The 27,183-nt window shown below is 36.8% G+C and overlaps 3 protein-coding genes across 5 annotated transcripts; all 3 read left to right on the forward strand.

Annotated features, from left to right (window-relative positions):
- The first annotated feature begins 5,293 nt into the window (after nt 1-5,293).
- Nucleotides 5,294-7,814, forward strand: LOC137955471 (putative 12-oxophytodienoate reductase 11). 2 transcript variants are annotated; one of them, XM_068802423.1, is made up of 5 exons: nt 5,294-5,377; nt 5,479-5,604; nt 6,015-6,286; nt 6,365-6,535; nt 6,972-7,814. In XM_068802423.1, the coding sequence occupies exons 2-5, from the start codon at nt 5,528-5,530 to the stop codon at nt 7,565-7,567; spliced, it is 1,116 nt and encodes a 371-aa protein (XP_068658524.1). In that variant the 5' UTR covers nt 5,294-5,377; nt 5,479-5,527; the 3' UTR covers nt 7,568-7,814. The 2 variants fall into 2 exon arrangements, with proteins under 2 accessions (XP_068658524.1, XP_068658523.1); XM_068802422.1 differs by having other exon boundaries at nt 5,301-5,604; nt 6,972-7,813.
- Nucleotides 7,815-12,462: 4,648 nt separating this feature from the next.
- On the forward strand, nt 12,463-15,024 carry LOC137956157 (putative 12-oxophytodienoate reductase 11). Its single transcript, XM_068803520.1, has 5 exons — nt 12,463-12,679; nt 12,781-12,906; nt 13,317-13,588; nt 13,667-13,837; nt 14,273-15,024. Exons 2-5 carry the CDS (start codon nt 12,830-12,832, stop codon nt 14,866-14,868), a joined length of 1,116 nt encoding a protein of 371 aa, XP_068659621.1. The 5' UTR covers nt 12,463-12,679; nt 12,781-12,829; the 3' UTR covers nt 14,869-15,024.
- A 5,701-nt stretch (nt 15,025-20,725) lies between these two features.
- LOC137955650 (dihydrolipoyllysine-residue acetyltransferase component 5 of pyruvate dehydrogenase complex, chloroplastic-like) lies at nt 20,726-26,780 on the forward strand. Of its 2 annotated transcripts, XM_068802685.1 has the most exons (7): nt 20,726-21,762; nt 21,897-22,088; nt 22,253-22,340; nt 25,562-25,632; nt 25,763-25,846; nt 25,949-26,077; nt 26,304-26,780. In XM_068802685.1, the coding sequence occupies exons 1-6, from the start codon at nt 20,887-20,889 to the stop codon at nt 26,051-26,053; spliced, it is 1,416 nt and encodes a 471-aa protein (XP_068658786.1). In that variant the 5' UTR covers nt 20,726-20,886; the 3' UTR covers nt 26,054-26,077; nt 26,304-26,780. The 2 variants fall into 2 exon arrangements, with proteins under 2 accessions (XP_068658786.1, XP_068658785.1); XM_068802684.1 differs by having other exon boundaries at nt 25,949-26,780.
- Nucleotides 26,781-27,183: the final 403 nt, after the last annotated feature.

A 27,183-nucleotide genomic window follows, 5' to 3' on the forward strand; every position in this document is an offset into this window, starting at 1 on the left:
TACCCATCGGTTACAACTTCTCCTCTTTTGATGAGAAATAGGGTTTTGAGAAATTGTATGTTAAAAGGCATTTGGTCAAGCAAGAAGCTTGTGTTCTCCATCAACGAGACTTTGGATAGATTTAAACGTTTTTTTGCAAATTGCTGGAATTTTGTCTGCCTTGGCTAGATGTATGCATCTTGGGCTTCCACTTTTTCAATTTTTACGAATTTCATGTTGTTTTAGAAATTCTGCTTTCACATGTATTAAGCACCTAGCTAATACTACCCAAAAGACCGGCCTGTTAGGAGCGGAAGACATAAGTACTTAACCCCAGGACCATAACATCACACCCCACCTTCGCGAGCCGACGACCACGGTGGCGCAACGACACTGGCCCAACCCGGTGGCCTACTCTAGCGGCGGCCTACTCCTAGTGCCCCTTTGCAGTTCTCCAGGTCGCACCCTCCGCTAGGTCACCCCTTCAGAACCTACCAGTAATTTTAATCCAGCCTTTGCATGCCCCGGGACTCGAAACTCGCGACGTGGGAGCCCGCTCTGATACCAAATGTTAAGCACCTAGCCAATACTACCCAAAAGACCGGCCTGTTAGGAGCGGAAGACATAGGTACTTAACCCCAGGACCATAACAACATGGTTCTACAAATATACCATTCAAAATCGATCATCTTTGCTTTTGAAAGAGAGGAACCTTAGAGGTTGAAATACTAGACTCATATAAGCTAAAAGAAAATAGATGAATTAAGAGTTCTCATTCATGAGAATCAATAAGGAAGACATTAAATCAAAAGGAAACAAAGAGCAAGAAGGGAGAGCGACTGAGGTTAGAGCTTACCCACCTTTTTTTTCCTTCTTCTCTTCTTTACCCTGTCCTCCATCACTCCTCTGTCTCTCTCTGTCTCTCTCTCTCTCTCTCTCTTTCATTTTCCCCCTTTCTTTTCAAAATGGAACGAACGCTCTCAGTCCCTCTTTGTTTTTTTTGTTAACTTATCCACAAATTTACGAAAATATCCCTCTTTTGCGTGATCTCTAATAACCTATCTCTTAACTCATAATCAAACATAGCCTAATGTTCACGTATAGATTTATGGTTGATTTTTCAATCGAGTCCTTTCGAGGGGTTTTAACTTGTTATTATTTACACAAGTAGAATAATTATGTGTTTTCACGATCTTTCTGTCTACGCTGATTATGGAAACAACAGTTGATCGAGTGGATTATGGCCATCATAAATGCGGTGGGGTTTTTACTTAAACTCGTTGTGGTTGCTCTAAATTGGTTTTTATCTAAGCTGAATTATTAGTCTTAGTAGGGGTTACACCAAACCAAATCAGCTTGTAGACCATTTGAGTTCGGTTCCAAAAAAACTCTACTCAATTCAATTTTTAGTCGAGTTTGGTTTGAGCTCAAACTTATAACGAACCAAACTCGAGATTTTCCAAGCTCAGTTTGCTCTTGTCAATTCCCTTTTCAGTTGGTTGATAGTTGCTCTTATTTACCTCAAACCTCAAAGACAAATGATCGTTCAACCCTTTTGGGTGCTTCAACATTTAATGTTACTGTTTTCCAATGGAATAAATACTATTGATGGAGGTGTTTGCTCTTTTTTTTAAATCTATCAAGTTGGTTATTATACATTAGTATGCTTCATTGCAAAGTATTGGACTCCTTTGTGATACCTTACAGTTTGATAGAACTAAAGTTATCACAATATTCTCTTTATTTATTTTTGTCTTTTTTTATTTTGAAGTTTTAAAAGTAAATTGGAGATTTAACAGACTCGAGCTTGGCCTCAAACTTGGATAAAATTTTTTGGACTCGAACTCATCCCAATTTTAAGTTTGAGTTTGAAGTATTCGTTTCAAGTAAGCTCAAACATATTTTGGTTCGAACTTGCTCGACTCATACCACCCTTGCCTAGTATTAAATTTGGTTGGGTTCGTTTGTTTGGAAACCGGTAATGTGTAGATTAGAAGTAGGTAAGCTAGAGCCGGACTCGACCTGAACCGTTCACGGTCCAGGGGCAAAGCGTCGCACGGCTCAAGCTCGACTCGGTTCTATTCGACTGATCTGGATCTCGAATCGAGTTCGAGATCTAGAGAAAGTTTGTTTGAGTTAACGAGCTGAGTTCGATTGAACCATGGCTCGGTTCAAAAGCTCACGAGTCGGCTCGTTAACTTAATGAGAGTCGACAGTCGGGACCGAGAGTGATTTCTTCCACTCCTCGTCACCACCGAGCCCCCCCACCCCCACCTACGCATGCGAAGACTGGGATTTTGCGCTTGCGACGATTCACACGTGAAAAAAAATTGTTTCTTGAACTCCCGCTATCTCTTCCTCATAGCTCTTGAAGAGACTCAAATTGTTTGAAGTACTCTCTTAATGCTAACTCCACTCTAAATTTTTAGAATAACATATTGGTAGCATTTCAGAGATGTTGTTGTATGAATCCATGCTGCGAAGAAAAAACGAAAATGGCCATATGATTAAGTCATCCAAAATCATTCATCTTAAACTTTTTATCTATCTCTATGATTTGGTTTTCTAGTCCTTGAATTAGAACGATCTAATTGAGTACAAATGGACAAAAGTAGCATTTCTTTTCAAAAGAATATTTTTGCGTTTGATTACATAATTATGCAAATTTTCTGAATAATATTATGCAGGGTTAATAAACAGAGGTTACGTCCAATTTTAAGTAGAGGTTATGCCCAATTTTATGTAAAATGTATGCATAATTTTATATATAATTTATTTTACTTTTATTTTATGCATAAAATTTTAAATGTAGGTTGGAGCTCGAACTCAGTTAAAATTATTGGACTCGAACTTAATTAAAATTTTAGGCTCGAGGCTAGGCTCAGCTCGAGTTTGAGTTAAAAATATTTAAACGAAAGCTCGACTTGATGCCACCCGTTGGCTATGAGGTCGTTGGAAGTGTGGAACCTCCGCCTCTTTTCGATCTGCACGAGGACGGCCTCCTCAATAACGCCGTGGAGCATTTCAATTAGCATTCTTGACGTACTAGAAGCCTCTTCGTAATGCATCTCACCTGCGACCAAAGCCCCCGCGAGGACCCAAATTTGATCCAAGATCTGACAGATCTCATGCCTGTGCTGGGTGATATCATTCACTATATGGAACGAATATAGGTAAATGTTAAATTTTAAATTACTCCAGTACATAGACAAATGATATTATAAATTTTAACCTCTATATATGTAAGTGTAAGAAAAAGTCACTCTTTTTGTCTAAAATAAATTGATTATATGCTTAATAATTTTTTTATATTACTCATTAATTCCACCGATTACAAATTGTTATCTCTACATTTTGCTGTCACCGGGGGTGGCATTGAGCCAAGCCAAACTTGAACCTACATATGTTCGAGTTTGATTGATCTAAATTCTTCAAGTTACAATCAAACTCGAGCCCAAATTTTTTAAATAAGTTCACATTTAAAACTTTAAAATAAAAAATTATAAAAAAAATAGAATATTGTGATGAACTTAATACCATTGAAGTGCGAGCTATCACATAGGAGTCCAACACTTTGCAATAGGGAATACTAATGTAGAATAACCAACTTATTAGACCTATAAAAAACACTTCAATCAATAGTGTTTATTCCACCGACAAACAACAACATTAGATATTGGGGGACCCAAAAGGGTTGAGCGATCGATCGTCTTTGAGGTTTGAAGTAAACAAGAGCAACTATCAACCAATCAAAGAGAGAATTCACAAGAATAATTAGAGTAAATGGTATTTTTATAAAAAAAATCTATATTAATGAGTCAGATCACAAGCTAACAAGTCGAGTTTGGAAAATCTCGAGTTTGGTTTGTTATACTTAACGAGCCTTATTTTAAGTTTGAGCTCAAGTATAAATCTAATTAGTCGAGCTAAGCTCGAATGATTTGTGAACCGATTTGGCTTGGTGCCACCCCTAGCTGCTAGTAGTCCTTCCCTACCCGAATAAACACAAAAAAGGAGAGGAAGGAGCTACCTCTCGCTTCTATTTATATAGGGCCATTTCCCTTACACAAGTAGGAAGAAGGAGGTGGGGGGTTCATTGACCCCTCTCTTGCTTGTTCCTTCTCACCATTTTTATAATTTATTAAAGTATATACTAGAAAATACTTTTAAAGAGAATTTATTTTTGAATAAAAAATTTATAAAAATAATAATTTGTTCACCAATTTGTTTACCTTGAGGGCACACAAGATCCCTTATACTTGAGAGGGCAGACATTTTTGTAAAAGTTGTATTTATTTAATATAATGAAAATAATGATATTATCTTAATTTATCGTAAAAATAAAAATAAAAATCTTGAAATGAATATTAATATATGAGATACTAAACAAATATAGAATAAAAATAGTATAAAATTTAAATTATTTAATATCAATTTAATAGTTAAATTAAAAATTAAATGCTCTAAAGCTCATATGGTTTAGGTCCATCCTTGGATCTCCCTTCCCACGGGCTTTCATAAATCATAAAAAACATTATAAAAGCATGCATTAAAAATCCATTGTAGTTGCACTCGATAAAACAAATCTTCTATTCTCTGCTTGGAGGCCATTAGAAACATCCTTTGTAATTTCTTTTGCAACATTTGTTCACTCTCATTGTATAACTTAAAAAATGGTGACTAATGATACTATTAACTGGGAGAGGCAGTTTTGTTCTTGATATATACTTTTATATATGTGTTCTTTATATGTACTTAGCACAAGATTTTGTCGGATACAAGTGATTTATGCTTGTGCATGGTGTTGACTGATACAAAAGAATAACATTATTTTTTAAGAACATGCATATAATTAACTTTTTTTATATATTGGTTGCTTTCCCCTAGAATAAGGTATAAAAAAATTGACCATATACGATTGTGACATCAAATTGGATTAGGTAAATTAACATTTTTGTTCAGTCGTTGATGTCACAAATTTCATCTGGATTAGATGACACATGTCACGTGCCAAATGACAAATGAACTCGTCTAGTCGTATGGAGTGATGGTAGTCGGCCGCTTCATTTGACTCGTACAGTCGTATGGCCCTTTTGGTAAGCAAAACTGTAGTTTTACGTAAGCGCTTACCACCAATCACAGTGTTTCAGCGTTAAACCAGGCCATGAAGTACCCGTTTGACGTGTCTTTCGAGAGCTTTCTTCCCGGGTGGTCGGAGGAGTTGATCCGCTTTCGGTAATCTGACATAAGCGATGACGGCAACGTGATTCTTGAATGGACGGTCTTGGATCTTTTGATTTCTGTTGTTCTTTTCCCAAGAGATGTACGATCACGGCGGCTATCAATGATAAAGAAAAATGTTGGCCCCCTGATTTTGCGGTGTATCTAGACCTCATTTGTAAATCTATTCCTCCACTTCTCTGTTAATTTGTTTAATCTTTAAAGTACGGGCTTTTGACAATAACAGCCACGGAGCCAACGACTATAAATCATCTCTAGATCCGGCGAAAATCTCAATCACTGCAAATTTGAAGTCGGAGAGTTAGAAATGGAGAACAACGCTCAATTGGCGAAAATCCCTCTTCTCACCCCTTACAGGATGGGGAACTTCGATCTCTCGCACAGGTAAGTATGCGAGATTGTGAATCATTGTTAGCTCAATTCGGATCTCTGGCTATGTATTTCGAATCTCTGGCTATTTAGTATTTGACCATAGAATGACGAGGCATATTGTCTTCATTTCCGCTCTTTGAGCTCGATACCCGAGGGTTTTAGCGATATTTGAGGCTGAAAATTCGTGTTAGACGAATTCAGTAACGGTTCCTGTGTTAATGTCTTCGTGTCTGAATTCCATTTTGCAATCATCGTGGCCGTAGCTCGTATCTGATTCAGATCGATGTTTTTGCTTAAGCTCCGTCTCTCAGTAATTTTGATCAAGCAGCATAAACAATTTGTGTTCTCGATTTACCTTATCGACAAGAGCTCATGCGTTTTTGGTTTTAATATTTTTTCCCTTCAATTGTTTATAATTTCAGGATCGTCTTAGCACCGTTAGCCAGGCAAAGGTCTTATGGGAACGTCCCTCAGCCACACGCCAAATTATATTATTCCCAGAGGACTACCAAAGGTGGGCTCTTGATTGCCGAAGCTACCGGCGTATCAGATACCGCTCAAGGGTATCCTGACACGCCTGGTATTTGGACGAAAGAACAGACTGAGGCTTGGAAGCCCATTGTGAAGGCTGTTCATGACAAGGGTGGTGTTTTCTTCTGCCAAATTTTGCATGTGGGAAGGGTCTCCAATACCAGTAAGTTGATACTATTTTTGTTCCTGTTCTTGTGACATTATTTATTTGTTAAATTCCTCATTAATTTTCTCTTGATAGGTTTTATGCCAAATGGAGAAGCTCCAATCTCTTGTACCGATAAGCCATTGGGAACTCATCTTCGAATGGGTGATGGTTCAGAGTTCTCCCCGCCACGAAGGCTGCGGATTGATGAAATCCCTCAAATTGTGAATGACTTCAAACTTGCTGCTCGGAATGCCATTGAAGCTGGTAGGCTTCTTCGTTCAAATAATAGTTGCTTCTATATTGTACTTTTTGTTGATTCTGTTTAACGGATGGAGATGGAGACTCATTGTTTTGATAGGACCTTCTGCGTAGAAGGAACTTTAATAACTAACTTTTGGATGTAACTGGGGAACCCGTTGGCTCTGGGTCATATAATATATAGGAGACAAATGATCTGCAAGTCGCCTTCAGTTAACAGTTATACTAGTAAAGTTGGGACAATTTAGGAACCTATTTCTCAATTAATAAATTTAATATTTTTGTATTCACTAATCTGTGGGACTATTCCTTAACATATACAACTGCTTTGCCGGTAATTGTGATCTTTTTATTTCCCAGTTGGTGTTGTCCCTCAGATGTTGCGTTCACGGAGTTCCAACTGTGAACTCATCTGACAGCCGAATTGTCTTTGGTTGTTCAGGTTTTGACGGAGTTGAGATCCATGGAGCCCATGGGTATTTGATCGATCAGTTCTTGAAAGACCAAGTGAACGACAGAACTGATCAATACGGTGGAAGTATGGAGAACCGTTGCCGTTTTGCTCTAGAGATAGTGGAAGCTGTTACTAACGAGATAGGAGCTGACAGAGTGGGGATCCGGCTCTCTCCCTTTACAGATTTCATGGAGGCCGGGGACTCCAACCCAGAAGCTCTCGGCCTGTTCATGGCCAACGCTTTGAACAAATACGGAATCCTTTATGTCCACATGATAGAACCTAGACTGATCTTAGGGCAGGAGGAGCTTCTGACCACTCACCACAATCTTCTGCCGATGAGAAAGGCTTTCAAGGGGACATTCATAGCTGCCGGTGGCTACGGCTACAACAGGGTCGACGGGAACAAAGCCATTGCGGAGAATTTTGCAGACTTGGTTGCATTCGGCCGGATCTTCTTGGCTAACCCAGACTTACCTAGGAGGTTTGAGGTTAATGCTCCGCTGAACAAGTACAACAGAGCTACTTTCTACACGTCCGATCCTGTCATCGGATATACGGATTACCCATTTCTTGAAGATTGAAATCTTCTGTTTGGATTTATGTTTGTAAGGGAACATGGGATTGGGGGAGGGATACGGGATGAGCACGGTAGACGCTACCTGATTGCCGGATCTCCTCCGGATCTCCTGTTCTGTCGTCTGAGTTGGATCAAGATTCAATAAATTTACCATCTCGTCATTGGCATATTCTTAGCCTTTCTTTACCTAATGTTTGTTTAGCCCAGTCTAACCTCTTGCGAGTGTTTTACATATTTAAAATAAAGAGTAATTGAGGAGTAGCCGTTAACAGAAAATAAAAAATTTCTTTAAAATCTTTTTCCTAAAATTCTTTTAAAGATAGGGGAGAAAGGAGCAAGCTATCTCCCCTATCTTCCTACTAAGGTGGGAGATAGGCCCCACCATGTTAAAATCCAAATTCTTGTTATATTTTAACATAAATCTGCAATATAAAATAAACATGGATAAAATCTATAATATAAATAATAAAAATTATATAATATTATAATATAATTTTTAATATGCTTTTACACTAATATTTAACTTTTTTTTTTTTTTGTCCACACATCAATGCAACATTCTAACACCTACCGTAATATCATACTCACATAAGAGCTCTCCTTCGTGATAAAAAACATACATTTCTTAACCCCTCTCTCTCTCTTTCATTCCCCCCTCTTTTAAAAAATGGAACGAACCCTCTCAATCCCTCTTTGTTTTTTTTTGTTAACTTATCCAAAAATTTACGAAAACATCCCTCTTTGGCGTGATCTCTAATAACCTATCTCTTAACTCATAATCAAACATAGCCTAATTAATGTTCACGTATAGATTGTATGGTTGATTTTTCAATCGAGTCCTTTCGAGGGGTTTTGACTTGTTATTATTTACACAAGTAGAATAATTATGTGTTTTCATGATCTTTCTGTCTACTCTGATTATGGAAACAACACTTGATCGAGTGGATTACGGCCATCATAAATGAGGTGGGGTTTTTACTTAAACTCGTTGCAGTTGCTCTAAATTGGTTCTTATCTAAGCTGAATTATTAGTCTTAGTAGGGGTTACACCAAACCAAATCAGCTTGTACACCATTTGAGTTCGGTTTGAAAAAAACCCTACTCAAATCAATTTTTAGTTGAGTTTGGTTTGAGCTCAAACTTGAAGTAAGACTCGTTAAGTATACTAAACCAAACTTTGAGATTTTCGAAGCTCGGTTTGTTAGCTTGTGAGGTGACTCGTTTGTTTTTCTTTATTAAAATACCCTTTACTCTAATTGCTCTTGTCAATTCCCTTTTTTTGTTGGTTGGTAGTTGCTCTTATTTACCTCAATCCTCAAAGACAAATGATCCTTCAACCCTTTTGGGTCCCTCAACATTTAATGTTGTTGTTTTCCAATGGAATAAATACTATTGATGTAGGTGTTTGCTGTTTTTTTTTTTTTTTAAGTCTATCAAGTTGGTTATTATACATTAGTATACTTCATTGCAAAGTATTGGACTCCTTTGTGATACCTTACAGTTCGAGAGAACTAAAGTTATCACAATATTCTCTTTATTTATTTTTGTAATTTTTTTATTTTGAAGTTTTAAAAATAAATTGGAGCTTTAACATTCTCGAGCTTGGCCTAAAACTTGGATAAAATTTTTTGGACTCGAATTCATCCCAATTTTAGGTTTGAGTTTGAAGTATTCATTTCAAGTAAGCTCAAACATATTTTGGTTCGAACTTGCTCGACTCATACCACCCCTGCCTAGTTTTAAATCCGGTCAGGTTCGTTTGTTTGGAAATCGGTAATGTGTAGATTAGAAGTAGGTAAGCTAGAGCCGGACTCGACCCGAAATGTTCACGGTCCAAGGGCAAAGCGTCGCACGGCTCAAGCTTGGCTCGGTTCGATTCAACTGATCTGGATCTCGAATTGAGTTCGAGATCTAGAAAAAGTTTGTTTGAGTTAATGAGCCGAGTTCGATTGAACCATGGTTCGGTTCAAAAGCTCGCGAGCCCGCTTGTTAACTTAACGAGGGCTCGACAGTCGGGAGCCGGGAGTGATATCTTCCTCTTTTTGTCACCACCGAGCCCCTCCCATCCGCTGATATGGCCGCTTCCGTCGTCGTCAACAACTGCTCGCTGGCCGCTTCCGTCGCCACTGCCTACGTCGTAGCTGTCCTAGCCGATGCCCCCCCCCCCCCCCCCCCCCCCCCCCCAACGTGATTTTGCACTTGTGACGATTCACACGTGAAAAAAAAATTGTTTCTTGAACTCCCGCTCTCTCTCTTCCTCATGGCTCTTGAAGAGACTCAAATTGTTTAAAGTACTCTCTTAATGCTAACTCCACTCAATTTTTTTAGAATAACATATTGGTAGCATTTTAGAGATGTTGCTATATGAATCCATGCTCTGAAGAAAAAATGAAAATGACCATACGATTAAGTCATTCAAAACCATTCTTCTTAACTTTTTATCTATCTCCATGATCTGGTTTTCTAGTCCTTCAATTAGAACGATCTGATTGAGTACAAATAGACAAAACTAGTGTTGTTTTTCAAAGGAATGTTTTTGTGTTTAATTACATAATTATGCAAATTTTATGAATAATTTTATGTAGGGTTAATAAACAGAGGTTATGTTCAATTTTAATTTAAGGTTATGCCCAATTTTATGTAAAATGTTTGCATAATTTTATAGACAATTTATTTTTCTTTTATTTTATGCAAAGTTTTAAATGTAGGTTGGAGCTCGAACTCAGCTAAAGGTCGAGCTCAAACTCAGTCAAAATTATTGGGCTCGAGCTCGATTAATATTTTAGGCTCTCGACTCGGTTCGGTTCGAGAGTTAGAAATATTTAAATGAAGCTAGAATCGAACATAGGTAGGTTTAGGCTCAACTTGGCTCCATGCCACCCCTACCGATGAGGTCGTTGGAAGTTTGGAACCTCCGCCTCTTTTCGATCCGCACGAGGACGACCTCCACAATAACGCCATGGAGCGTTTCAATTAGCATTCTTGACAGTTGAAATACTAGAAGCCTCTTTGCTCAGTCCGGCATTGTCCTGAAGAGATGGTAGGCATCGTCCAAATCAACACCTCCTTCCCCACCTCCCCTCCCCCTCTCCTCAAAGCTCCGTAACGCATCTCCCTCCCTTCTGCAGGCGACCAAAGCCTCCGCGAGGACCCAAATTCGATCCAAGATCCAGGAGATCTTCATGTCTGTGCTGGGTGATATCATTCATTATATGGAGCGAATATAGGTAAATGTTAAATTTTTAATTACTCCAGTACATAGAGAAATGACATTATAAATTTTAACCTCTATATATATAAATATAAGAAAAAGTCACTCTTTTTGTTTAAAATAAATTGATTATATGCTTAATAATTTTTTATATTACTCATTAATTCCACCGATTACAAATTGTTATCTCTACGTTTTGTTGTCACCAAGGGTGGCATTGAGCCAAGCCAAACTCGAACCTACATATGTTCGAGTTTGGTTGATCTAAATTCTTCAAGTTATAATCGAGTTCGAGCCCAAAATTTGCAAATGAGTTCACATTGAAAACTTTAAAATAAAAAAATAAATAGAATATTATGATGAACTTAATAACATTGAAGTGCGAACTATCACATATAAGTCTAACACTTTGCAATAGGCTATACTAATGTATAATAACCAACTTATTAGACCTAAAAAAAATACTTCAATCAATAGTGTTTATTCCATTGGCAAACAACAACATTAGATATTGGGGGACCCAAAAGGGTTGAACGATCAATCGTATTTGAGGTTTGAAGTAAACAAGAACAACTATCAACCAATCAAAGAGGGAATTCACAAGAATAATTAGAGTAAAGGGTATTTTTGTAAAAAAATCTATATTAATGAGTCAGATCACAAGCTAATAAGACGAGTTTGGAAAATCTTAAGTTTGGTTTGTTATATTTAACGAGCCTTATTTAAATTATATTTAACGAGGTTTGAGGTTTGTTATATTTAAAATCTTGAGTTTGAGGTTTGTTATATTTAACGAGCCTTATTTAAAATAATGATATTATCTTAATTTATCATAAAAATAAAAATAAATAAAAATTTGAAATGAATATTAATATATGAGATACTAAACAAATATAGAATAAAAATAGTAAAAAATTTAAATTATTTAATATAAATTTAATAGTTAAATTAAAAATTATATGCTCTAAAGCTCATATGGACTAGGTCCATCTTTGGATCTCCCTTCCCACGGGCTTTCAAAAATCATAAGACTTTAAAAAACATTATAAAAGCATGCATTAAAAATCCATTATAGTTGCACTCGATAAAACAAATCTTCTATTCTCTGCTTGGAGGCCATTAGAAACCTCCTTTGTAATTTCTTTTGCAACATTTGTTCACTCTCATTGTATAACTTGAAAAATGGTGACTAATGATACTATTAACCGAGAGAGGCAGTTTTGTTCTTGATATATATTTTTATATATGTGTTCTTTATATGTACTTAGCACAAGATTTTGTCGGACAGAAGTGATTTATGCTTGAGCATGGTGTTGACTGATACAAAAGAATAACATTATTTTTTAAGAACATGCATATAATTAACTTTTTTATATATTGGTTGCTTTCCCCTAGAATAAGGTATAAAAAAATTGACCATATACGATTGTGACATCAAATTGGTTTAGGTAAATTAACATTCTTGTTCAATCGTAGATATCACAAATTTCATCTGGATTAGATGTCACATGTCACGTGCCAAATGACAAATGAACTCGTCTAGTCGTATGGAGTGATGGTAGCCGGCCGCTTCATTTGACTCGTACAGTCGTATGGCCCTTTTGGTAAGCAAAACTGTAGTTTTACGTAAGCGCTTACCACCAATCACAGTGTTTCAGCGTTAAACCAGGCCATGAAGTACCCGTTTGACGTGTCTTTCGAGAGCTTTCTTCCCGGTGGTCGGAGGAGTTGATCCGCTCTCGGTAATCTGACATAAGCGATGACGGCAACGTGATTCTTGAATGGACGGTCTTGGATCTTTTGATTTCTGTTGTTCCTTTCCCAGGAGATGTACGATCACGGCGGCTATCAATGATAAAGAAAAATGTTGGCCCCCTGATTTTGCGGTGTATCTAGACCTCATTTGTAAATCTATTCCTCCACTTCTCTGTTGATTTGTTTAATCTTTTAAGTACGGGCTTTTGACAACAACAGCCACTGAGCCAACGACTATAAATCATCTCTAGATCCGGCGAAAATCTCAATCACTGCAAATTTGAAGTCGGAGAGTTAGAAATGGAGAACAACGTTCAATTGGCGAAAATCCCTCTTCTCACCCCTTACAGGATGGGGAACTTCGATCTCTCGCACAGGTAAGTATGCGAGATTGTGAATCAATGTTAGCTCAATTCGGATCTCTGGCTATTTATTTCGAGTCTCTGGCTATTTAGTATTTGACCATACAATGACGAGGCATATTGTCTTCATTTCCGCTCTTTGAGCTCGAAACCCTAGGGTTTTAGCGATATTTGAGGCTGAAAATTCGTGTTAGACGAATTCAGTAACGGTTCCTGTGTTAATGTCTTCGTGTCTGAATTCCATTTTGCAATCATCGTGGCCGTAGCTCGTATCTGATTCAGATCGATGTTTTTGCTTAAGCTCCGTCTCTCAGTAATTTTGATCAAGCAGCATAAACAATTTGTGTTCTCGATTTACCCTGCCGACAAGAGCTCATGCGTTTTTGGTTTTAATATTTTTTTCCTTCAATTGTTTATAATTTCAGGATCGTCTTAGCACCGTTAACCAGGCAAAGGTCTTATGGGAACGTCCCTCAGCCACACGCCAAATTGTATTATTCCCAGAGGACTACCAAAGGTGGGCTCTTGATTGCCGAAGCTACCGGCGTATCTGATACCGCTCAAGGGTATCCTGACACGCCTGGTATTTGGACGAAAGAACAGACTGAGGCTTGGAAGCCCATTGTGAAGGCTGTTCATGACAAGGGTGGTGTTTTCTTCTGCCAAATTTGGCATGTGGGAAGGGTCTCCAATACCAGTAAGTTGATACTGTTTTTGTCCCTGTTCTGGTGACATTATTTATTTGTTAAATTCCTGATTAATTTTCTCTTGATAGGTTTTATGCCAAATGGAGAAGCTCCAATCTCTTGTACCGATAAGCCATTTGGACCTCATGTTCGAATGGGTGATGGTTCAGAGTTCTCCCCGCCACGAAGGCTGCGGATTGATGAAATCCCTCAAATTGTGAATGACTTCAGACTTGCTGCTCGGAATGCCATTGAAGCTGGTAAGCTTCTTCGTTCAAATAATAGTTGCTTGTATATTGTACTTTTTGTTGATTCTGTTTAACGGATGGAGATGGAGACTCATTGTTTTGATAGGACCTTCTGCGTAGAAGGAACTTGAATAACTAACTTTTGGATGTGACTGGGGAACCCGTTGGCTCTGGGTCATATAATATGTAGGAGACAAATGATCTGCAAGTCGCCTTCAGTTAACAGTTATACTAGTAAAGTTGGGACAATTTAGGAACCTATTTCTCAATTAATAAATTTAATATTTTTGTACTCAATGATCTGTGGGACTATTCCTTGACATATACAACTGCTTTGCCGGTAATTGTGATCTGTTGATTTCCCAGTTGGTGGGATCCCTCAGATGTTGCGTTCAGGGAGTTCAACTGTGAACTTATCTGACAGCCGAATTGTCTTTGGTTGTGCAGGTTTCGACGGAGTTGAGATCCATGGAGCCCATGGGTATTTGATCGATCAGTTCTTGAAAGACCAAGTGAACGACAGAACTGATCAATACGGTGGAAGTATGGAGAACCGTTGCCGTTTTGCTCTAGAGATAGTGGAAGCTGTTACTAACGAGATAGGAGCTGACAGAGTGGGGATCCGGCTCTCTCCCTTTACAGATTTCATGGAGGCCGGGGACTCCAACCCAGAAGCTCTCGGCCTGTTCATGGCCAACGCTTTGAACAAATACGGAATCCTTTATGTCCACATGATAGAACCTAGAATAATCTTAGGGCAGGAGGAGCTTCTGACCACTCACCACAGTCTTCTGCCCATGAGAAAGGCTTTCAAGGGGACATTCATAGCTGCCGGTGGCTACGGCTACAACAGGGTTGACGGGAACAAAGCCATTGCGGAGAATTATGCAGACTTGGTTGCATTCGGCCGGATCTTCTTGGCTAACCCAGACTTACCTAGGAGGTTTGAGGTTAATGCTCCGCTGAACAAGTACAACAGAGCTACTTTCTACACATCCGATCCTGTCATCGGTTATACGGATTACCCATTTCTTGAAGATTGAAATCTTCTGTTTGGATTTATGTTTGTAAGGGAACATGGGATTGTGGGAGGGATACGGGATGAGCACGGTAGATGCTACCTGATTGCCGGATCTCCTGTTCTGTCGTCTGTCTCCATTGGATCAAGATTCAATAAATTTACCATCTGGTCGTCGGCATATTCTTAGCCTTTCTTTACCTAATGTTTGTTTAGCCCATTTTAACCTCTTGCGAGTGTTTTACATATTTAAAATAAAGAGTAAATGAGGAATAGCCGTTAACAGAAATTAAAAAATTACTTAAATCTTTTTCCTAAAATTCTTTTAAAGATAGGGGAGAAAGGAGCACGCTATCTCCCCTATCTTCCTACTAAGGTGGGAGATAGGCCTAACCTTGTTAAAATTAAAATTATTGTTATATTTTAACTTCAATCTGCAATATAAAATAAACATGGATAAAATCTATAATAGAAATAATAAAAATTGTATAATATTATAATATAATTTTTAATATGCTTTTATACCCGATAGTTGTCACACTCTAATGTTTAACTTGTAGCATGACGAAGAGGTTATTCGAGCCTCTGTCGTAGAACTTTTCGGCATCCCTCTATTCTCTCTCTCGGTGTACCGTCGGAGTACCGCCTCCGTCACCGTTGTCTCTCACCATTATCGGCGCCGTGAGGAAGACAATGCTGGTTTATTTTTACCTAAGTTAGGAAAAATTAAACGAGCAACATAACTTCATTATATTTATTTTGTTATTTATAAAATAATTTTATTTATTTATTTAGTATATTCATTTTGTAATTACTGTATTAAATTAGTGATTTAAAAGTCGTAATTAAAATATTGTTAAAGAATATATTTGATAAATTATTTTGGTTTAATTGTCCCATTGCTATAATTAATTAAACTAATGGTTTTAAATTTTGTGGCCATATATTATTAATAGATAATATGTAAAAATATATATGATGTTATTGATCAAATAATATATTTATTATATATATATTTTTATTAATGTATTAAATTAGTGATTTTTAATTTTAAAATATATCTTATGTTATTAAAACAAATAATTTATTTATTTATTATATTCGCTTATGTTATTTTTTACTTTATTTATTTTTTATAATTTATTCTTGTCACATGTAATTATTATATTAATTTATAATAAACTGTAATCATTAAGTAATATAATATAGTCTTTCATTAATTAGTTTATTAATTTATTTTAATACTACACATTAAATCACTTATGAGTATAGTAACCATATTTATTTTTGTTAATTATCTGTTTAGGTATATGTTCTATTTAAGTATATTATAAAAAATACTCATTCTTTTGTTTATATCAATTTTTTCATTTTGGGGCGCTAACACTGGAATCTGTTTTCCAGTGCACTTGAACTTGTTTATACTAACACCCAAGGATGAGTTGAAGTTGAATCATTTAATTTAAGATGAATTGAAATTTTAACTTTATTTCAAGTTCATTATAGACATACATACATTTAAACTTATACACATTCCGAGGTATCCTTGGGTACTATCCCTCCGACTACAAATTAAAAGCATATGATTCTCTCAACAAATTTAAACTCTTACATCTACCTAATCTCCCATTTATAAGTCCTTTTGTGTTTCTGCCCGTGTATTAAGCGAGCTACCTAGCTCCCTTATTTTGAAAAATGTCCACATAAGTAGACGAGCTTTTGCCTAGTAAGTTCACTCCTAAATCACAAAAAAAAAAAAAAACTTCGAAACCAAGTAGAAAGTTTCGAAACATTATTTATTATCATAGAAAATGACTCATATACAAACCTAACTTATTCATGCTTTTATAAAATTTATCTTTTAATCCAACTCAGAAATCCTACATACCTCAACCCTCAGCCAACTCTATATATATTTTCAGACAAGTTTCACCTCATTAGCACCATGGATACTGGCTAATAACAATATCAATTCCACATGGAGATTTCATGAAAATATTTAGTATGAAGGTGAATCCACTTCATTCTCAACTTTTCAGTTGTAAATATATACATGCTATTAGATCTTCTGGAATATAATTTTTTTCCTTATAATACCATCTTATGGTATGCCTTCATTGGATATTCAACCAACCTCACACTCCACATGATATCACATAAGACAAAATCCAGTAACTAAAAGAATTTTTCATGCCATGCAAATAAAAAATTTCTACCTAATATGAAACCAGGGATCTCAAATATCCCTTCTCTTACCTCTATTTAATTGAAAATTCATAAATTCCTCTTTTTCGAGGTTCTAACTAAAAGTTGAATGTTGGATGAAGAAAATATTATTCATGGAGTTAATCATGTTTCTTTTTTTAAGTTTGACCTATTATTAGGTAGTTTCCCTTAGATGTAGGGATAAGGGGATAGTTGTAATTGCCCATCAGTTACAACTCTTCTTTTAATGAGAAAGAGGTTTTGAGAAATTGTATGTTAAAAAGGATTTAGTCTAGCAAAGAAGTGTGCTCTCCATCAACAAGACTTTGGATCAACTAGATGCTTTTATGCAAATTCCTAGAATTTTGTCTGCCATGGCTGGAGATATGCATCGTGAGCTTTCACTTTTCAATTTTTATGAATTTCATATTGTTTTAGAAAATTTACTTTCATTTGGTATTAGAGCCAAGTTGGGAGTTGAATGTATATTCAGGTTTGCACAAGATTTGACATTGCATATAAGGTTGGAATGTTGGGTAGATATCAAAGGAACCCAGGTTTGGACCATTGGAGAGTTGCGAAGAAAGTCATGCGATACCTTCAAGGGACTAAATACTACAAACTTACATATTGGATCATGTGGAGTTGATTGGATATTCAGACTTTGATTTTGCTAGCTGCCTTGACTATAAAAAGTTAACATTAGGATATGTTTTTTTATTTACTGAAGAGACCATTTCTTGGAAAAGTGAAAAACAATATTTGAGTGCTACTAGCGCAGAAGCAGAGTTTGTAGCATGTTTTGAAGTGACATCACAAGCTATATGGTTGAAGAATTTTATTTTTGGGTTTGAAATTGTTGACACACTTTCCAATCCATTGAGTATTTATTGCAATAATTCCACTGTAATGTTTTTGGCCAAGAACAATAAGAGCCGAAGCCGTAGAAAACACATTGACATTAATATTTAGCTATTCTAAAACATGTCAAAGCAAACAAGTCGTTGTGGAGCATATTGACACTAGATTGATGATTGTTGATCAGTTGTCAAAAGGTCTACCACCTATTGCTTATAAGGGACATGTTAAACATATGTGACTCAATTGTAATATGTAGTTTTTATGTGATTGAGATACCCTATATGTTTTTATCACATTTTATCAATTAAAAAAAACTCTATCAATTTCATATTTTCTTTCTCTTATTTAGTTGTATACATGAAGTTTAGAGAATGTTAATTTATGTTTAAATTTTGGTGATTCTGAATGAGCATTTGCAAGTTCATTCATAAAGATATGTGCCACATATAGTTCTCATTCAAAGGAGAAAGTTATATTGTGATACATGGAAAGTAATATTTGCTCTAAAGGACTTACCGTCACGATTCTTGTAATTTAAATTCTTTTGTTTGGTTATAAGGATATTATATCTGTGGGAAGAATTTTTGAGGATGTATCAATAATGAATGATACATATTAAGTATTAAATGAGTCAAGTAGGAGAATTTTAGTCAAGTTCCTCTTTTTAAGTTTGATCTATTATTAGGTAGTTTCCCTTAGATGTAGAGATAGTGAGACAGTTGTACCTACCCATCAATTACAATTTCTCTTATTTTGATGGAAATTAGGGTTTTGAGAAATTGTATGTTAAAAGGCATTTGGTCAAGCAAAGAAGCATGTGTTCTCCATCAACGAGACTTTGGATAGAATAAATGTTTTTCTGCAAATTTCTAGAATTTTGTTTGCCTGTCTAGATGTATGTATCTTGGGCTTCCACTTTTTTCAATTTTTATGAATTTCATATTGTTTTAGATATTTTGTTTTCACATGGTTCTAAATATACACCATTCAAAATCGATCATCTTTGCTTTTGAAATAGAGGAACCTCAGAGGTTGAAATTCCTACTCTTATAAGCTAAAAGAAAATAGATGAATTAAGAGTTCTCATTCCCGAGAACCAATAAGGAAGACGTTAAATCAGAAGGAAACGAAAGAGCAAGAAGGAAGAGCGACAGAGGTTGGAACTTACCCATCTTATTTTTTTCTTCTTCTCTTCTTTCCCCTTTCCTCCATGGCTCCTCTCTCTCTTTCGTTTCCCCCCTTTTCTTTTTGAAATGGAACTAACCCTCTCAATCCCTCTTTGTTTTTTGTTTTTGTTAACTTATCCACTCAAATTTATGAAAATGTCACTCTTTTGCTCTCTTATTTGCAAGGAGTGCCTACGGGTGTGACAATAGTATTATATTGTTAATAAAATATATGAGAGTTTATTTATATTTTGTAAAAATAATATTAAGTTCATATTGGTTTTATTATTTTAATATAATATATATTATTTATAAAATTAATGATGAACTTTTAATAAGGGTTTTTATTGGTATTTTGTAGTCCAGACTAACTTCTCAAGATCTTCAAAATTTAAGTTGTGTCACCCAAGATGATTTGTCTTACTCAATTCAGTTAACCTATTAAATAAATTTTTATGTATATAATATAATAATTTTAATAAATATTATACGCTATATTGTCAAATTTTAATATATAATAAAGCCACAAAGATATTATTTTATGGTATAAATTATTTTATTTATTTTATATTTCCTTATACCATGTTATATATGTGATAGATATTTATATATTTAATTATATGTAGATTAAAAAATTTATTAATACTCCACAATTGTTTATTTTGTACTAAATCCTATTTATATGTTAAATGATTAACTTTTAAAATCGATTTTTTATTGTGTTCACTAAAACTCAATCCAATATTGGGATATGGATGAAAATGGAGTGGTTTCCAGTAGAACTTACCTCGACTTGATCTTTGGAAATAAAATAATTTAAAATAAAAATAAGAATGTAAATTGTAAAAGTAATGGTTTAGGAAAGAAAAAAATGACCTAGCTTAGGAAATGATGTTCTATGCCCTTAATTTTAAAAAAATAAAAGAAAAAAGTGAAATTTTGTGCTTTTGAATGGCAAGAGAGAAATTTCTTGATGAAGAATTGTTTAAAAATATTCCAAAAGCTGACCATTAAATGATCTCAGTTAACTCGTGAGCTTACTCGTTAGTATAGATTTTTTTACGAAAATACCCTGTACTCTTACTGCTCTCCTTAATTCCCTCTTCAATTGATGATAGTTGTTCTTATTTACCTCAAACTTAAAAAACAATTGATTGTTCAACCCTTTTGGGTCTCTCAACATCTACTGTTGTTGTTTTCTAATGAAATAAATATTATTGATGGAGGTGTTTATTCTCGTTTTTTAGGTCTATTAAGTTGATTATTATATATTAATATGTTCCATTATAAAGTATCAGACTCCTTTTTGTTACTTTGCAGTTCGATAGAACTAAAGTTATCAAAATATTCTTTTTATTTATTTTTGTAATTTTTTTATTTTTGAAGTTTTAAATGTAAATTGGAGCTTTAACCGAACTCGAGCTCGGCCTCAAACTTGGTTAAAATTTTTGGACTCGATCCCAATTTTAAGTTTGAGTTTGAAGTATTAAGATCAGACAAGCTCAAACATATATTTGTTCAACCCTTACAGGTTCAAACTTGGCTTACTCGTACCACCGGTCGGGTTTGTTTGTTTGGAAACAAAAAATGTGTAGATTAGAGGTAAGCTGGAGCCGGAGTCGATCCCGAAATCTTTCGTTGATACAGAAGGCAGAGACACCGGTGAGGTCGTTGGAAGTTTGGAACCTCCGCCTCTTTTCGATCCACACGAGGACGACCTCCTCAATAACGCCGTGGAGCGTCTCAATTAGCATTCTTGACAGTTGAAGTACTAGAAGCCTATTTGCTCGGCTGGGCATTGTCACGAAGAGATGGTGGGCATCGTCCAAATCAACACCTCCTTCCTCCCCTCCTCCTCAAAACTCCGTAATGCATCTCCCTCCCTTCTGCCGGCGACCAAAGCCCCCGCTAGGACCCAAATTCGATCCAAGATCCGGGAGATCTTTATGCCCGCCCTGTCCTCCACGATGACCGAAGGCAAGATTGTGTCTTGGGTGAAATCGGAAGGCGACAAGCTCTCGAAAGGTGAGAGTGTGGTCGTTGTCGAATCGGACAAAGCTGACATGGACGTCGAGACTTTCTACGATGGTTACTTGGCTGCAATTATGGTAGAAGAAGGGGGTGTCGCGCCTGTCGGCTCCGCCATTGCGCTTCTTGCTGAAACAGAAGATGAGATCTCGGAAGCTAAATCTAAAGCGGATAGTTCCGCCAATGGTGCGGCACCCGCTGCAGAGAAGGAGCCTGAAGCCGCGGGTTCTTCTCCTCCTCCTCCACCTCCACCTCCAAAAGGTTCTGCCCCTTCTACCGTTGTTTCCTCTTCGATCCATCCGGCTTCTGAAGGAGGAAAGAGAATTGTTGCAACCCCGTACGCGAAAAAGCTGGCCAAGGATTTGAACTTAGAACTTGCAACAGTGACTGGAACTGGGCCAATGGGGAGAATTGTCGCCAAGGATGTGGAAGCTGCCGCAGCTACCGGTGTCCCAGCTGCTCCACCATCAAGTACAAAAGTGGGCGCCGACTTGGACTCCAAGTCTTCGGTTCCACCGGGTGTCGAACTGGGTAGTGTGGTGCCTTTTACGACAATGCAAAGCGCAGTTAGTTGTAACATGGTGGAAAGTCTTGCTGTACCAACGTTCAGGGTCGGCTACACCATCACGACTGATGCACTTGATCAATTATACAAAAAGGTACTTTCGTTCGTCAAATTTTCTGGGAATATTTAGCCAAAACTTTGATCCCTGGGTAGCTTTTAGCTTGAACAATGGAATTGCTTAAATTTATTGTTCTAATTAATTATCTTTGTTTGAAAAACAAAAAGTAGATAAAATCGAAAGGCGTTACAATGACGGCATTGCTTGCAAAGGCTACAGCTCTTGCTTTGGTCAAACACCCCGTTGTGAATTCCAGTTGTAGAGACGGAAAGAGCTTCACGTACAACAGTAGTATTAATATTGCCGTAGCAGTAGCGATAGATGGCGGGCTGATCACTCCAGTTCTTCAGGATGCAGACAAGGTTATTCTTTTCTTTAGTTTATTTTATGATCTTAAGTTCGTTCTTCACTTGTTCTGCCATTTGCGACTTTTTGCCTGTGTTACTCGGAACTCAATTAGCATTATGTGTCAGTTGATTTTTTTTCCTTCATTTATTGGTGTTTTGGTCTGTCATGTACTTCTTAGGTTGATATCTACTCGTTATCAAGGAAATGGAAAGAGTTGGTTGATAAGGCTCGGGCAAAGCAGCTGCAACCTCATGAATATACTACAGGTATGTTACTTTCTGCAAGATAGCTTCTATGTAATTCTTTTGCTGTTTGTATCTTTTAAACTTGTACAACATTAGTAGACATGTCTTTACACATACTTAGTGGTTCTAATCTTGTTCCACAGATTGTATGATTGCAGAATCTAATTAAAAAGCCTAATAGGCACATGATTCCTTATCTTTATTAATCGAGTCACTTCTTTTAAGTGAGTTTAGCATTCCTACATATCAAGCAGTTAGTCATAAAATCCATTCCTTATACAGAGATTTTGTGTTCACTTATTTCAATGGAGAGGCTCACTGTTTGATATTATGCGGGTCATTGTCAGGGATTGAAGTGATCAGTGGCTCCTGTGTAGTTTGTAAAAGGCGCTCTTTATATTGGTAAACATAAGCTAGAAATGTCCTGGTGTTTCAAAAATAACATTGACAATACCTTTTAGAAAAAGAATCAGCACTAATTTGCATTTATCTAACTGGAAGCAAAGTCGCTTTTGCCGATTGCCAATGTTGACAATGTTGTTGAGACCTGAAAGGTTGTTAGTTCAACAAGTCAAATAAATATGCAACTGCTGTCTTATAGGCGGAGACTCTGAATGTACCAAAATGAGGTTCCAAATGATGATGTTAATCTAAGTTGTCATGAGTTTTTTTTTTTCCATACAAATTATGAACAGGTTTAGTAGACTAATTTTTCTTAAGTCAAAGCTTTCAAATTGTATACATGATCCATTTTCATAAGCAAAAGTGCAACATACTGTGATGCAAAATGCATATAGCAGGAAAAGCTAACTTTCATATGGATGGTGAACAGGTGTGGTTGACTAGATTTCTTAGGGTTAAAGCTTTTAAGTTTTAAACACAAGCTATTTTCATAAGCAAAAAGGGAAAACATCGTTGTGCAAAATACATATAGCAAGGAAAGCTGAGCTAGTTATTAATCTCAAAAACCAAGTGGATACTAAGATTAGTCATGAATTAATTTTATAAGTTGTGCAACATTTAAACTTTCTAGAACTTCTTAAGATATCATGCCCACGATTTTGGCATCTAAAGAAATTGTTAAAGTTTATGCTCTATCAAGCTCCATGGTCTCTTCGATTTACTTGATGATTATAATGATTTTTTTTTGGTAATCTTTTATCTTTTTAATACTTCCTAGCACTGAAAAGGGAACATAACATCTCGTTTGGCATACGGAGGGTAGAGATGCTTGAACTTGTGGAATGTGGAAGCAACAGCCCGAATCATAACCAGTTCCTATAGTTTCCTTAAGATCAGTCACCCTCTGAAGATGGGAATGCATGAACTCATTTGTTTACTTCTCACCATCATGATCTCAACACATCTTTTTGTTCTTGAACTGTTGAAGTTTTAGTGATCAAAATAAATGAGATGACAACATACCATCATACTGGGACTTTAGATTTTTTTTTTTTTTGGGGGGGGGGGGGTTGGGAAGTTGAGAAATTTTATTAAGGGCAAGAAAGAAGGTGGTGGTGGTCAAGCCAATGAAAACTAAAAACTGCAAAATACAAGGCAATACAGACTAAGGAGGGAGGCTACTAAAAAGATAAAATTCTTGTAGTATACTCCTTTTCTGGTCGTGGAGTCCACAGCCATATTTGTGAGTGTGGGGTGTGAAGCGAGATTATGGAGGAGTTGGGGTGGGGGTGGGGGGTGGTTTGCTCCTCTTTTAGCATCAGCTGATTGTAACTGCTGAGTCCCCCTCCACAACTAGGGGCAAATTAAATCTTGTAGTTGTGATTCTGAGACCATGATGCAAACCAGAGATTCCAGCACCAGGAGAGTTGTCTATACCAAGAGGACCTGCATATGAAAGGAGTGCATCAACTTGTTGGCCCTGAAAGGTGCCTTTGTAACCTGCCGGGCCACAGTTGACAAGTGAGCAGCTGTCAAAATTTAATTTAATACGATCTTGAGGATGGGGGGTCCAGGGAACAATAGTGTCGTGCTTGGCAGAGGTGAGATTCTGTCCGGTGGCTTCTGATTTGGGCACAGTCAAAGCTGCAGAATTCTTTTCTGGTTGCAGCATAAGCAAGGGTGCATAGGTGGAAGCTGTTTGGAGAACACTCAGGTTTCTTTTATTCCAGATAACACCGTGGGATAATAGTAATTAGTAAATAAGGTTTGCCAAAGGATCTTACCACAGTGGGGGAGGGGAATAGAGCCTACTGGAGGATGAAATTTCTGAAGGTATTGGGAGGCAAAGGCTGATATAAAAAAGTTGGAAATGACAGATGTGGAGAGAGTATGGACAGGAGATGAGGATGTGGATGGAACCCATACAAGGCTTTCAGGAGAGAATTAGTATGAACCCTCAAGGGGGATAGAATCTGCAAATACAAGGCTAGGGCATGGAACACCATTGTCAGCCAATTTATCTGAAAGAATGTTTGCAGTACATAATGTATGCTGCCATACTATAATAAAAGGAAGGTAGAATTTGATGATTTCATCTGAGATATGTCTTAGCTTCCAGGGAGAGGGAAGGTCTTTGCTGAACCAGGTGATAATGAGGGCTAAATCTCCTTCAATCACTACTGGCGTTGATAAATTCCTGGTTCAACTTTCAATCTTTTAAGGGTTTCATTTCAGCCTCAATTGCATTGCAAAGGCCAGCTGGACCTACAAAGGCCACGAGTGTTTTGCTGGTTGAATCCCATTTGCGCCACCCCAACAGGCCTGCATCTACCCAATTGAACTGCCATTGAAGTTCAACTTCAGTCAATTGTCTTGAGTGGGGGACCACAGTATCAATTTTTTCTTTGGTTGGTGGCATTCTTTCTGAACATATATTTATTATGTCTCTTAGTTGACTATAATCTGTTTTGTTGTTTAGTTTGTATATTTCAATAGAAACACATGCTAAATTTTTTTATATAAAATTTCGTCAATTCACTTTTTTGTTATTCAAATGTGAAAAGTTTGTGTCATTGGGATTTGCTTTAAAACAGGGGTCATTCTGACCATGGTTCTTGAGCTGTATGGAAATCTTAGGTGTTCTTACAGTAAACATAAATAACATTTATTGAGATTGTAAAAACACCAACCTGCCCAAATTCCTGGAAAACAAAGATATACGCAAATGTGTCACTTCAGAAGAGCCATTTGAACCTTTTAAATACAATCTAGATGTCAATCCTTCTCATTAAGCACAACTATTTAGATGCCTTAAGAGTCTCATTTCATTGTTTCTGCAGGCACATTCACTTTATCAAACCTTGGTATGTTTGGTGTGGATCGCTTTGATGCGATTCTTCCACCTGGAACTGTAAGTGATTCTTAACCACAAACATTTTATCGTCTGAGATTTCCCAGAAAACAAGCAAGTTAATATGTTGATATCCTTCTCATCTGATTACATAGTGTGACTCGTAAAAAATTTTCTGAACTGTTGACAGGGAGCAATAATGGCAGTTGGCGTATCACAGCCAACTGTGGTTGCCACAAAGGGCGGCTGCATTGGTATGAAAAATCAGATGCAGGTAATGCTCTCTACTTTTCCTTCGGTAGGTACTGTGTATAACTTTAAGCTTTCAAACCTTCACTTGTGTGTCTCACATACCGTTGAACATTTATTCCTCCAGGTCAATGTCACAGCAGATCACCGAGTGATCTATGGTGCTGATCTAGCTGCATTCTTGCAAACCTTGGCATCAATTATTGCGGATCCCAAAGACCTTACTTTCTAATCTGGAGAACTGATCATTCATGGAGTAAGTTGTTTGACTTGATGAGTATTAAAGGGAGAACTGATGGTGTGAGCTGGCTAAACGTAGTTAGGGTTCTCAGTATCATTAGGAGCTAATTACCATTTAGTCAATCCTGAGTAAGGAGCTGAGTGCAAATGTTGCTGCAGTTTTGTTTTGTGCACGCGTGTGTTTTTCTTTCATGATTAATTTGTTCCCACCTGTCTTGATTGATGCAAAATTTTGCCAACAGCTGCCAATAGCCCACTCTGAGAGTGATCGCAGACAGAATAAACCATGTAGGGTCTCATTGTTGTTTCTTCAGTTGGCATTCCTCCCGGTGTCTAACTCTGTTTGTTTCTTGGTCCCTGACAAACTAAGGTGAGGTTAATATGCAGACAAATGCCATGTTTAACCACAAAATAAGGTTTGGTGACACCTATAATTTCCAGGACAATTTTGTGGCCACTCCTGTGTGCCTCTAGTTGTTGCCTGGTCTTTGTTTATTACTTATCTCAGCAGATTGTGCAGGCAAGCGGGCAGTTTCTGTTTTGCAGCTGTTAAACAAGAGATTACGTATTAGCATTTTTATGTCATTGGATGAGTGTCGAGTTGAGAAATTCCTTCCCATAGTATAGACATTTTCGAGTTGTTACAATGAGCTTTGGGCCTCGCCAAACGCCATGGCATGGGTTAAACGTGTTGAAGTACCAAAACAACAAAAACTATAAAAACAGGCTTGTGTTTGCACTCTACTGGTTACATTAGGTGTAGTTATGTGAAATTGGGTCTAAAGTTTATCCCAAAATGACTAACTAACTTAGAAAATCTTTTTCCAAACTAATAAATTCAAAATCTTTGTACTTACTAATCCATATAAAACTATTCTTTAACACTTACACCATTGCTCTAACAAGAGCATGACAAATTTACGTTTAAGCCTCTATCTGAATAAGCCTCATGGCAGGTCATCAACTTTGAAGAATTTACAACATCTCTGATTATTGTTCAACTAAACTTCTGCCAGGCAACAAAGTGAACAATACAATTGCACTTTTGATCAATTGTTTCCATTTCTTTGGCTAAAATGGCAATAGCATATTCATACATTTCATTCACAAAAATAATATTGC

The sequence above is a fragment of the Aristolochia californica genome, unplaced genomic scaffold (genome assembly GCF_029961685.1).
Source record: "Aristolochia californica isolate CCGP_79_NKW_82.1479 unplaced genomic scaffold, dmAriCali1.0.hap1 SCAF_2, whole genome shotgun sequence".
NCBI classification, from domain to species: domain Eukaryota; kingdom Viridiplantae; phylum Streptophyta; class Magnoliopsida; order Piperales; family Aristolochiaceae; genus Aristolochia; species Aristolochia californica.